At 44.9% G+C, this 13,375-nt stretch overlaps 1 protein-coding gene across 8 annotated transcripts in view; it reads right to left on the bottom strand.

Annotated features, from left to right (window-relative positions):
• MAK (male germ cell associated kinase) overlaps positions 1-13,375 on the bottom strand; it is a 53,941-nt gene that overhangs the window by 28,782 nt on the left and 11,784 nt on the right. For 5 of the 8 annotated variants that reach the window (XM_089333410.1, XM_089333411.1, XM_089333414.1 and 2 more), the window contains exons 5-6: positions 10,863-10,984; positions 6,300-6,432 (exon numbers count right to left, since the gene is read on the bottom strand). In XM_089333410.1, the coding sequence (XP_089189536.1) occupies positions 6,300-6,432; positions 10,863-10,984 (255 nt within the window). Of the gene's footprint in view, positions 1-6,299; positions 6,433-6,664; positions 7,164-10,756; positions 10,837-10,862; positions 10,985-13,375 lie in introns of those variants that run through there. The other 3 variants (XM_051855120.3, XM_051855119.3, XM_089333415.1) reach the window with 2 other exon arrangements.

The raw sequence follows: 13,375 nt of genomic DNA, 5'->3' as shown, positions 1-13,375 counted from the left end.
ATTTTGAGAGGAAGAGACACGGGGAGTGAGAGAGAGAGAGAGAGCTCCTATCTACTGGTTCACTCCTCAAATGCCCAATTGCTGAGACTAAGCTGGGCTGAAGGCAGAAGCAGCCAGGAACTCAATCTAGATCTCCCACGTGGGTGGCAGGAACTCAATCTGAGCTGACGTGGCTGCCTCCCAGGGCCTTTATTAGCAAGGAAGCTGGAGCCAGAGGCAGGAGTAGAACCCAGGTGCTCTGACACGGGTCAGGGGGACCTACTCTGAGTCTTCAACATCAGCCTAAATGCCCACCCCCACAGTCAACGTCAGAGCATTTTCACAGCCCCCAAATTCTCTCCCACATCTCTTACCCATCTGTTCCCCTGGAATCTACTTTCTGTGTCAGAGGTCCGCCTATCGTGGACGTCTTATCCGTGGAGTCCACACCGTCCGGTCCTACGTGTCTATCTTTCACTGAGCACTGTTTTCAACGTTCGGCCCTGTGCAGCATGAGTTGGTACTTCAGCTTCTTGTGGCCAGCTAGCAGTCATTATATTGCTAGAGCACCCCTGTCCATGCAGCAGTTGACTGCGGCTACTCCTGGGAACGTTCTTGCAGAGCTTTGTGGAGCGCGCTTTCACGCCCTACGTGTGCAGCTGCTGGACCACAAGGGAGCCCCGTGCTGAGCCTGAGGAACGGCAGCCAAAGCGGCCGCCCCTTCGCCCCTTGGCAATCCCACCAGCACTGCCTTCGCGTTCTGAGGTCTCCACGTTCTCCTGGTCCTGTCTGGACAAATACTTTGAGGAAACAAGCCTTCTGGGAATGTTCTGTCAAACTTAGCCACTGAAATGCTGTCTCCATTTCATTTCATTATTTCTTGTCATGATGGGATCTAAATGTACTCAATTAGGGCCACTGGAGTGGCACAACAGGTTAAGACACAGCTTGCAACACTGGCACCAACATCAGCGCCACTTCACTTCCCAGCTGCTCTGCTTCTGATGCAGCTTCCTGCTAATGCGCCCGGGAAAGCAGCAAAAGATGGACCAAGTCCTTGGGTCCCTGCCACTCAATGTGAGAGACTGGGATGGAGTTCTGGGCTCCTGGCTGCAGCCCTACCCAGCCCCAGTCATTGTAGCCATTTGGGGAGTGAACCAGTAGATGGAAGATCTCCCTCTCTCTCCCTTTCACTCTGTAATTCTGCCTTTCAGATAAATAAATCTTTACCCAAATTAATCTACTCAATCAAAAAACAGGATCTTCTGTGACCGGTGGGCAGAGGGGACTACGATTGCAGGAGCGCGTTTCCCGGGTTCTTTTCCTCAGCTCAGTATGGAAAAAAAAAAAGCTGGGAAACAATTTAGAAAGAAGCAGACACTTTTATTTGATTGGCAAGTGATAGAAAGAGTGTCTGGTCTGAGAGAGCACCAGGTGTTGTACCCGAACAGGGCACTGCTTTCAAGAAGTGTCCAGGGATTTTAAGGCATTACTATCGTTCATTGGGTCATTTTGTTGGGGTGCCCATTGGATGGGGTTTCACTTACTGATGTTGATTGGCTTGGGGCTCCTGGAGATAGCGGGGGGGGGGGGCTTCTGGAGACAGCCCAACTCTCCCCAGGACTTAGCCCCTCCTCTGCAGCTCTGGGCAGAAGATTGCAACTAACTTGAAGGTGTGATTTGAACGGCAAGGTCACACATGCAGCACAAGTATTACCAGGGGAGATGCCGGTCGGTCTGGGACAAACTTTCCAGCCCCAGACGGCAGCCTATTTGTGAAGGACACTCTACCTATGTCTGAAGGGCCCACAGACCCCGCACCCAGCCCCACTGGAATGCCTCATTCTCCGAGAGGAGTAAGCATGCTGTTGGAGCACTTTCTTAATTTGTTCAATTCTTCCTTTACGTTTGTAGTGACAAGTTATCATTATCTTCCTGTTTTCAATAACTGCAATTTGCTCTAAGTTTCAAAGGCTTCATGTTTTTGGTACTCAGAATTTATCAAAAATTCTGACTGAAGATATCCATGTTATTTCTAACAAATTTGAAAAATTGTTTGCAAAGAAGTAGATGTGTTGGAAATCACTTAAGTGCCTTACAAAGTTGTTCTTTTTTTTTTTTTTTTTTTTTTTTTTTTTTTTTTTTTTTTTTTTTTCCCCACAAGGCAGAGTTAGACAGTGAGAGAGAGAGACAGAGAGAAAGGTCTTCCATCCATTGGTTCACTCCCCTAATGGCTGCTACAGCCGGTGCTAGGCCGATCTGAAGCCAGGAGCCAGGTACTTCCTCCTGGTCTCCCATGGGGTGCAGGGCCCAAGCACTTGGGCCATCCTCCACTGCTCTCCCGGGCCACAGCAGAGGGCTGGCCTGGAAGAGGGGCAACCGGGACAGAATCCGGCGCCCCAACTGGGACTAGAACCCGGGGTGCCGGTGCCGCAGGCAGAGGATTAGCCAAGTGAGCCGCGGCGCCGGCCACAGAGTTGTTCTTCAAAGGCAGTGGCTGACAGCAATGGTGGAAAGCACACGGTCCCTGCTGGCGCGTTTTGTAGTCACATCAGTGTTATAAAAATCTGTACTTCAGCTACTGAGGCCTGACAGCCCTGATGTGTACTTGATTGGTAGAGCAGCTTGTGTGGGTGCTGTTGCAAAACAGACGTGCATCGCAGCCAATCCAAGTACATTTCTGCTCTCTTAGTTTCTTCCTAAGGAAGTAGAAACCTTGTTTTCATAATGGTGTGCTCCCTAACATCTGTGTCTGTATGACCACTACACAAACATGACTTTTATCCTCAACGTTATGCTTTTCAATGGAAATTATGATAGCATTCGCAGTAGTGTCAGATACTTCACCCTTCACACAAAAAGTCCAAAAGCTTTGATGCTGTGAATTGCAATGAAAACATTACACTGCGATGAGAAGTAAGGTAGCTGGCTTTTCCTTTTAAGTGTTTGAAGACACACATTTAAAACTGGCATCACTTATTGTGAAGTTCTAAAACCTCACTAAAACAGCCTATATATTCCCAGCCAGCCAATCACTTCACTTTGCCTACCTGCACAATTCTTTTAGAAAAGCCCTTTGATTGAAATGATAAGCAGTGCCTCCTAGAGTGGTGTGCACCTCATCTTCTTTATTTTAAAATTTTATTTATTGTTTAAAGATTTATTATTATTTTTTGAAAGAGTTACAAAGAGAGCCTGAGAGAGAGAGAAAGACAAGAGATCCTCCATCCATTGGTTCACTCCCCAAATGGCCACAATGGCTGGGTGAAGTCAGGAGCCAGAAGCTTCATCTGGTCTCCCACGTGGTGGCAGGGTCCCAAGCACTTGGGTCATCTTCCACTGCTTTTCCCAGGCCATTAGCAGGGAGCTGGATTGGATGGGGAGCCACGAGGATACCAACTGGCGCCCATATGGGATGCCAGTGACACAGCACTGGCTTTACCTGCTATGCCACAACACCGGCCCCTGAGTTCACCTTCTGAGGGGCTGTCTTCCCACAGTCTTTAAAAAGGCTTCTGACTTTGGAGACAGATGCTGCTGTCCGGGGAGATGTGTGCATTCTGGGTTTACCAGGTTCATAGCTGGTCCTTGTAGGGAATGTCAAATGCCAGTGAACATGTTGTGCAAGTTCATCAGCAGCTCCTCTCTAGATAAAGAAAAACACTTTTCTCTACTAAATACGTACACTATTTTGGTGGATATGTACTTTTTTTTGGAGGTCATTCATTGTCTACAAAGAGTTCGTTGGGTGTCATTTTTTAAGGATGCACTATTAAATTTATGTGTTTCCCACGGCTGCTGTAACAATTACCGCAACCAGGACAGTTAAAACCGGTTCCTGAGACTGGAAGTCTGAAACCAGGCTGTAGGCATGGCTATGATGTCTGAAGGTCTGGTGAGAATCAGCACCGGGCCTTTCTCTTAGCTTCCGGTGTTGGTGCAATCTTCAGTGTTCCTTGCCCTGTAGGTGCATCACCCTGCTCTCTGCCTCTGCCTTCACACTGCTTTCTCCCTGGGAGGACACCAGTCTTACTGTGTTAGGGCCCATCGTACCCCAGTCTGACCTCAGCTTAACTTGACTGCACCTGCAAAAACCTGATTGCCATATAAGGTCACATTCACGGGTACCAAGGTTAAGCCTTCAACGTAACTTTTTGGGGAACACAATTCAACCTAAAACACCCAAGAATAAAATAGCTGTAGACCTACAATGTAATAATCACCACTGTGAAAGAATATTCAGAGTACTCTCTGTGCCCTACAGGCATGCTGCTGAGTGCTTACTTCCCCACATTTCCCGTGCACCTAACCTACAACTGCCTACATTTCCTGTGAACCTACCACTTGGCTACGGCAAAGGCCCTGCCACCAGTGGCTGGTGTGTCACGTGGCTGGCAGAGGAAGCAGGAGCAAATAGTTCTGCCAACATGCAGACTGGAAGAGTTAGCAGAGGGCCACTCCTGCCTACACCATCTGGTCACACTGTCTCAGGAAAGGGTTAGCTAAAGGGCAGTGGGAAGTGGCCGGCCATCCTTCATTTCAGCCTTGTGTTTTGCTGTTCACGTGTCTCTAACATTACCAGATAAGACCACGGAAAAAGCCAGATGCATACAGTGGAGTTCTATCAGACTCTTCTTGGGCCATTTCAGTGAAACTAATAACAGGCATCCACTGAGACTGGGCACACTAGGACACGTGGCCAGGATGAGCTGAGACTGGGCTCACTGGGACACATGGCCACTCCATCCAGGCTCAGTGCTCAGAGCTCCTCTCTCCTCTTTCTCTGCTTGGCCTCTTGCTCTCGGCATTGTCTGTGAGATCATTCCACAGCGCTGTACATCACTGTGGACTGTCCATTCTCACTGCTGCAAAGCAATCCACTGGGAGAATACACTGTGCTCCCTGGGGGACAGCTGGGTGGTCTGCTGTGGGACTATTAGCTGTCTTGTGGTCAACATGTGTGTGTCTTCCTGTAGGTGACTTGGATTTTTAACCTGTTTGTGAATTGGCTGTCAGGTAAGCAGCATAAGGCAGATTTTTCGTTCCTGTTTTACTGCTGTGTTCCCAGTGCCTAAAATAGTATTTATTAGCACATAGTACATGTTCAATAAATGTTTATTGAGGAGCCATCATTGTGGTGCAGTGGGTTAAGCCACTGCTTGCGCTGCTAGTATCCCATATTAGAGTGTCAGTGTGAGTCTTGGCAGTTCTGCTTCAGATCCAGCTTCCTGTTAACGCACCTGGGGAAGCTGCAGAGGATGGCCCAGTGCTTGGGCCCTTGCCACCCATGTGAGAGACCAGGATGGAGTTCCTAGCTCCTGACTTTGGCCTAGCCCACATCTGACTGTTGTGGCCATTTGGGGAGTGAACCAGCAAATGAAAAATCTCTCTCCTGTGTGTGTACTGATTTTCAAATAAATAAATACTTTTTTTTTAAAAAAAAAGATTAATTCATTTATTTGAAAGTCAGAGTTAGACAGAGAGAGAAGGAGAGGCGCAGAGAGAGAGAGAGAGAGAGAGAGAGAGGTCTTCCATCCGCTGGTTCACTCCCCAAATGGCAGCAATGGCAGGAGCTGGGCTGATCTGAAGCCAGGAGCTTCTTCAGGGTCTCCCACATGGGTGCAGGGCCCAAGGACTTGGGCCATCCTCCACTGCTTTCCCAGGCCATAGAAGAGAGCTGGATTGGAAGAGGAGCAGCCAGGACTAAAACTGATGCCCATATGGGATGCTGGCACTGCAGGCAGCAGCTTTACCCACTATGCCACAATGCAGGCCCCTAAGTACTTTTATTTATTATTTTTAAAATATTTATTTATTTATTTAAAAGGCAGAGTGACACAAAGAAAGGGAGAGCCAGATAACAAAAGAGATCTACTGGTTCACTGCTCAAATGGCTGCAACACCTGGCACTGGGCCAGGCTGAGGCAGGGGTCTGGAACTCCACTCTGGTTTCCCACAAGCACCTGGGCCATCTTCTGCTTTCCCAGGAGCATTAGCAGGAAGCTGGATTGGAACTGGAGCAGCTGGAATTCAAAACAGCATTCTGATATGGGATGTCAGCAAAGTAGGGGATGACAACCCACTGAGGCACAACACCAGCCCCATTAAAAAATGTCTTCAGTGAATGAATGATCCTTTTTCTTTCTCTCATGTCATTGATCAAAATAGTCATGAGCCAATCCCTTCTCTAAGGAATCCAAAATTCAGCATTTTGTTTTTACATATTAAACATGGACCTTCCAGACACAAAGATATCCATCCATTGTAGGAGAATTTCAACACAGACGTTTGCCTCATGAGAGATGCATACAATCACTCACCATCTGGTGGATACATAATCAGTGTATGGTGGCTGTGACCTTAGTTCTCTTGCAAGTCCAAAATCAGCAATTTTCACAAGTTCTGGACCCATACAAAGTAAGTTTTCAGGTTTCATGTCTCTGTGAAAAAAGCCTTTGTAATATAGAGGGGGAAAATACAATCAATCATCATGTTGACACTTAGCTTATTTGATTTACAAACAAAAATATAACTGAGGCTCTCTATTATAATTAGAAACATGATCCTAGAAAAAAATAAAACATCTATCGACTAAGAAGTGATGAGCTGGTTTTTAAAATGATTTAGTAAGAAAGTCCACACAATATACTCCATCATTAAAAATAAACACCCATTTAACACATACTATTATTTGTGACTCCAGAAGTTTCAGGCACGGGGCTAGATATTGCCACATTTTGATTATTAGTTTCCACAACAACTGTCAGGAGGAATTGTTATCACTCTCGGGTAATGGAAGAGGAGGGAGCCAAACAGAAGCAGCCTGACTAAAGCTAAGGAGCACTTCCTAATTAGGCTTACACGGTGCAGTTGGTCTTATACTGCTCCATCACATTGCAATTTAATCCAAGATTCCTTAAATATAATCACTTGTTTGAAAAGCCCACTAATCTAAAGTGGAGCTCCACACATGTTAACTCATTTTTTCATTTGAAATTATTTTAACAGTTCAGTTCTCCCTGGTAGCCATGTCATCGACAAAACTAATAATTCTAATGCTTATACTGGAAACTCAATACAAGGGGTCTTCGAAGAGTTTGTGGAAATGCATACTATGGAAAACTATGCATGGATTTCAAACTTTTCTCACCAAAATAAACTTATGTTTTCATTCCATCTTCCAAGAACATTTTTGAAGTATCCTTGTATACAAAATAAATGGTTAGTTACAGAAGCAAATGGACAGCCCAAAGAAAATGAAGCAGCTTTTCTTTCAGGAAAAAGAAACACTTAAATGCCTTCTCATAAAGCAGGTTTGTTTCCATCTGACATGACTGGATGTGCACAGCTGACCTGCACCCTCATGGCTTTCCCAGGAGAGAGAACTGGGGTGACGCTTACATGATGGATTCCTGCTTCCTAGCATTGGGCCCGGAAGCCTTCCCACGCCTGCATGCTTTTAACCACTTCAGAGCCAGCAGGCTCTCTGCAATGTGACACCTGCAACAATTCTGTACTCTGAGTTGCACTGGCACTTCTTTCTCAAAGTAGCTGTTAACACTCATTTTGCTACAGTCCAGGAGAAATCCATCCCACTTGTAAAGACAAGAATGGGGACGTAGCCGGCACTGTGGCTCACTAGGCTAATCCTCCGCCTTGCGGCGCCGGCACACCGGGTTCTAGTCCCGGTCGGGGCGCCGGATTCTGTCCCGGTTGCCCCTCTTCCAGGCCAGCTCTCTGCTGTGGCCCTGGAGTGCAGTGGAGGATGGCCCAAGTGCTTGAGCCCTGCACCCCATGGGAGACCAGGAGAAGCACCTGCCTCCTGGCTTCGGATCAGCGCGGTGCGCTGGTCGCAGCATGCAGACCGTGGCGGCCATTGGAGGGTGAACCAACGGCAAAGGAAGACCTTTCTCTCTGTCTCTCTCTCTCACTGTCCACCCTGCCTGTCAAAAAAAAAAAAAATAATAATAATAAAAAAAAAAAGAATGGGGACGTGATGATGAGCAAAGTGACATTAATCCAGGAAAGCTTCGAGGACTAAACCAAGTACATATTTGTACCCTTGAGGCTTTTCCCATCCTCACTAATATAAACATAATGGTAATCTGGCCCTTTTAAAATTAAATATCAAGGGGCCAGCAGTATGGTGTGGCAGGCAAACGTCACCACCTGTGACACCAGCATCCCAGCTGGCGTGCTTGCTGCTCCACTTCCCATCCAGACTGGGAGGGGCAATGAAAGATGGCCCCAGTGTTGGAGCCTCTGCCACCATGTGGCCGAGTCAGATGCAGATGAAGCTCCTGGTTCCTGCCTTTGGCCCAGCCCAGCACTGGCCACTGTGGCATTTGGGGAGTAAACCAGCAGATGGAAGATTTCTCTCTGTCTCTCTCCTCTCTCCGTAACTTATTTCAAAATAAATAAGTAAATATATTTTAAAAGAACAATCTAAATATAAGTCTTATTTTTGACAGTTAATTTTTTTTAAATGTTCATTTTCTCTAAATATTTTATCTTAGATGCTTCACTACAGCAAGAATAACTTAGCTTTTGTAAAAATGTCCGTTGTCCTTAGAGTCTGTTTTACCAATTCACTAGGTAGTCAGCTCTAGATTGTTCACATATTATAGATTTTTAGACACAATTTTAAAATCCTAAACTCACTTTCCCCTTCAGGCCCTAAGGTTTTAGAAGTCGCTGATCACATAAATCAACCAAGGCAAGTACCAAACAGTTACCATGCTGAGCGGAGTTTAAAATGGCTTGGAGATCAGGAATCCATTCTGACAAACAGTATAGAACCCTGTACTTCCACTTTACTAACCTTTATCAATGGATTATAGTATATTATTATAGAACTTAGATTTTTTAAAAAAGATTTATGTATTTGAAAGTCTGGGTTACAGCGAGGTGGGGAAGGGAGGGAGGGGGAGGGAGGGGGAGAGAGGAGGAGGAGGAGGAGGAGGAGAGAGGGAGGGAGAGAGGCAGGGAGGACTTCCATCTGCTGGTTCACTCCCCAAATGGCCTAAAGCCAGAAGCCAGGAACCTCACCTGGATCTCCCACATGGGTGGCAGGGGCCCAAACACTTTAGCCATCTTCCGCTGCCCCTCTGAGGCCATCAGCAGGGAGCAGAACTGGAAGTGGAGCAGCCAAGGCTAGAATTGGTGCCATGGGATCCAGTGTTGTAGGCAGCAGCTACATCGCCCCCAGTTTTAGACTTTTAACAATTATTGTTTATATGTGACAAAAAATTGGGGATTCAGGAATGTTTTTAAAATATGGAATTCCACTTACTATTTTCAGAAGATAGATTATTTTTTGTAGCAGTTAAAGGAGAAAGGTGAAAATAAAATATAAAATATAGGACGAGACATTAAAGGAGAAAGGATGGCAACGTTTGCCTGTTCATTTTCACAGTGAAGCAATGTTATGGCACAAAGTTTTCTTTTACTTTTCAACAAACATATTTAATTCTATTGTCTTTTCTTTTGTTAAAAGATTTTATTACTGGGACTGGCCCTGTGGCATAGCAGGTAAAGCCACTGCCTGCAGTGCCAGTATCCCATATGGGCACCAGTTCAGGTCCCGGCTGCTCCACTTCCCATCCAGCTCTCTGCTATGGCCTGGGAAACAGTGGAAGATGGCCCAAGTGCTTGAGCCCCTGCACCCGTGTGGGAGACAGGTAAAAAGCTCCTGGTTCCTGGCTTCGGAATGGCCCGGCTCTGGCCATTGCAGCCACTTGGGGAATGAAATCTCTCTGCCTATGCCTCTGCCTCTCTGTAACTCTGCCTTTTGAATAAATACATAAATTAAAAAAAAGATTTTTTTAAAGATTTATTTATTTAAGGAAGAGTTACAGAGAGAGAGGAAGAGACAGAACTTCCATCTACTGGGTCACTCCCCAAATGGCCACAGTAGCCTGTGCTGGGCCAAGCAAAAGCCAGGAGCCAGGAGCCTCATCCAGGTCTCCCACATGGGTGCAGGGGCCCAAACACTTGGGCCATCATCCACTGCCTTTCCCTGGCCACTAGCAGGGAGCTGGATCAGAAGTGGAGCAGCCGGGACTCAAAGGAGCACCCATATGGGATGCTCGCAGCAGCTTAATCTGCTGTGCTGTGACACGGGTCCCCTGGCAGACTTTCCTAACGACACCTAAGCATTTAGTGATACCAAACACATGTTCATTAAAAAATAATCACATTAACTTTTTTGGAATAATTATTTTTGCTTGGATAGATATGTAAAAACTATATAAATTAAAATGACACAGATAAGAAATTCATGGAAAATAAGAACAGCCACTTGCTTTAACTTCACTCAAGGAACAGAAACAACTGATGTAAATACTAAGGAAAACCATAAAATGCCACCCACAGGGATCTCCAACCATTTAAATGTTAGTATTGGATCATGCAGGATCCAAGAATTCTGATCTCCCCCAAAACAAAGCCTTAAAAAAATTTCCATGATAAAATCAGGGGGAATGAAATTACAGGATGAGTTTATGATAACTGAGCTATAGACTGATGATCAAATGGTTAAAATAAAAAAAAAAAACTTGCTACAGAGGAAGATGGCTATGGAACACAAATATGTTATTTCCTATAGTAATAGAGAAATTCTAAATTTCTAAAATAAGAAGAGAATGCATGTTGGCACACAGCCCAGACTTGTAGCCACCCAGTACTGCATGATTTAACAGCTGATGGACAGTTCCTGTGCAACACGTTGCCAACACTCTAAAGAGAGGCAGGGAAACGAGACTTAAAAGAAACCTACCATGTTTATGGATAAATGCCAGCCCTTGCAATATCTGATACATAATATTCCTGATGACTGACTCAGGGAACAATTTGTTTCTGTAAAGGAATGAATAAACAGTCACCTCGATCTGTTACCCAACCAGCCAAGCAACCAACACAAAGAAGGCAGACAGTCCTCCGGCCTGGGGGCCTCCGGGGGCCTCTGCGGGCCTGGTGATGGTGGAGAGTGGTATGCTTTAAAGTGCTGAAAGCCATAAATTAAAAGGAAAAAAATTAGACTTTTTTGTTTTATGTTGATAAAAACTCAAATCCAACACCATTGCACAAAAAATTCCACAGCTAAGTTCCAAGCTGCCCTGTGAGGAGCAAAGTAAACTGGAAAGAATCTTGGTCAGAGCAGCCAGGGTGCAGCTCTGTGTTGTGAGTCTCTGGAGTGTGCACACTGCACGGTTGTACTCATATTGGTGCTATCCAGTAAAGGTGGGAGAGCCACAGATGAGAGCCACTGTCCTCCTTAAACTCCGTCTAGGAGCCACATTTAGAAAGCAAAAGAAACAGGTGAAAATTAATTTTTAACAATCTATTTTATTTAGCCTAATTACACCAAATATTATTTAAAGCATACAATCAATTTAAAATTGTCAATAAATTTCTTTTTTTTGGGGGGGTAGCAAGTTTTCAGAATCTGGCATGTAATTTATTTTACATATACAGCAGCTCAGTTCAGCCATTTCGAGGGCTCAACAGCCACACATGCCTGGTGTCTATGTGCTGGGCAGTGTGGCTTTATAGGGCGCTCGTATTCAGCCTATGTCAGACCCCAGTCAGGGCTGATTAAGGCTGAAGACACATTGAGCCCTCCCATGCCACCAGGTACCTGACCCTGAGGCTATGTTATTGTTTTAGACATCATCACTGAAAGCTTTTAAACTTCATCACAATTTAAACATTTTCCAGCATTTTAATTCCAACTTGACTGACTGGATTAACTTAGAGGGGCAATTAAAAAATGCTTTCACCATGTGGAAGATGGCTGATACTTCACATTACAGTGTTAAGTGTGTTATACGTCTAAATCATGTTCTAAATTGTCCCACCATTTAAATCCTTAGGCCACCAGATGGGCTAGAAACACACAACAGATGAAGATAACACTTGTCTTATATTAACTTGGAAAACAGTATTATCTTTTATTGACACATTTCAAAAACTCACTCATAAACTACACATTTTAAGCAAACTACTTTTATTCTTGCCAGCAGTTTATGTAAGAATGCTGTGTGCTGAAGGTACAAGTACAGTGTGAGTGCAAAGGCGAGTGCACATTCATCTTCAACTGAAACGGAAAAGGAGCTGCCTTCAATAAAAGGCTTTCAGATTAAGTTTTATCCTCAAAACAATGTTCTAAGAAATTGCTCAGAATGTACAAATATAGCCCAACTTAAAGCTGTCTGCATTGCGTGTAACTGTTCATGGTCAAATTCACGTCTTTGACATTAAGTAAGATTCTAGGCAATATCACTTTTATTTTCATTTAATTTAGAAATCCAGGAATGAATAATGCAATTCAAAACTTGGTTCTGGGGTAGGTGCTTGGCACAATGATCAACAAGCCGCGTGGAAGGCCTGCCTCCCTTACCGGACAGAGGGCTTGCGTCAAGTCCCCGGCCCCACTTCCACTTCCTGCTGGTGCACGCCCTGCAGAGTGGTGGTCATGGCTCAGGACTTGGGTCCCTGCCACCCAACTGGGAAACCTGGACTGAGCTCCAAGTCCTACGTAAGGCCGGCCCAGCCCCTACAGTAACGCACACCTGGAGAATGAACCAGTGGATGGGAGAGCTCGCTCTGCCTCTGTCTCTCTGCCTTTCAAATATGATTAAAATTAAGTAAGAATCTTATAAAAAAGAATCAGCTCTTTGTAGCATTTATCTATTTCATTAACTAGTTCCATGTCAGACTTATAAATGTATTTAAAATCAGATGAAAGTATAGTTCATGTATATAAATATCTCAACAAGTATATCTCAATATCATACACATTTTATAATTTCATATATTTTATTTGTTATTTATTTTTTAAAGGTTTATTTATTTATTTGAGGGTCAGAGTTACACAGAGAGAAGAGAGGCATAGAGAGAGGGAGAGGTCTTCCATCCCATGGTTCACTCCCCAGTTGGCTGCAACAGCTGGAGCTGCACTGATCTGAAGCCAGGAGCTTTTTCCAGGTCTCCCATGTGGGTGCAGGGGCCCAAGAACTTGGGACATCTTCCACTGCTTTCCCAGGCCGCAGCAGAGAGCTGGATCGGAAGTGGAGCAGCTGGGATTCAAAATGGATGCCCACATGGGATGCCGACACTGCAGGCGGCAGCTTTACCCACTATGCCACAGCACCAGCCCCAATTTCATGTATTTTAGCATGCAAAATTATTAGATGCTGAAAATTTAAGATTATCCATAAACCTGCTACTTGATTAAGAAATTGTTTTGATTTTTCAGTATTCTAACCCAGTCCTAATCTTCATTACTTTTATTTAAAAAGTAAACTTATTTTAATTTAAATATTTATTTATTTGAAAGGCAGAGCAACAGAGACACAGTGAATGAACGGGAGAGATCTTCCATCCACCAGTTTAT

The sequence above is a fragment of the Oryctolagus cuniculus genome, chromosome 5, assembly GCF_051225735.1.
Source record: "Oryctolagus cuniculus isolate XC-2025 breed Fujian yellow rabbit chromosome 5, ASM5122573v1, whole genome shotgun sequence".
NCBI lineage: Eukaryota > Metazoa > Chordata > Mammalia > Lagomorpha > Leporidae > Oryctolagus > Oryctolagus cuniculus.
Note: the sequence above shows the minus strand (reverse complement) of the source record. Positions and strands in the feature narration are given on the sequence as shown.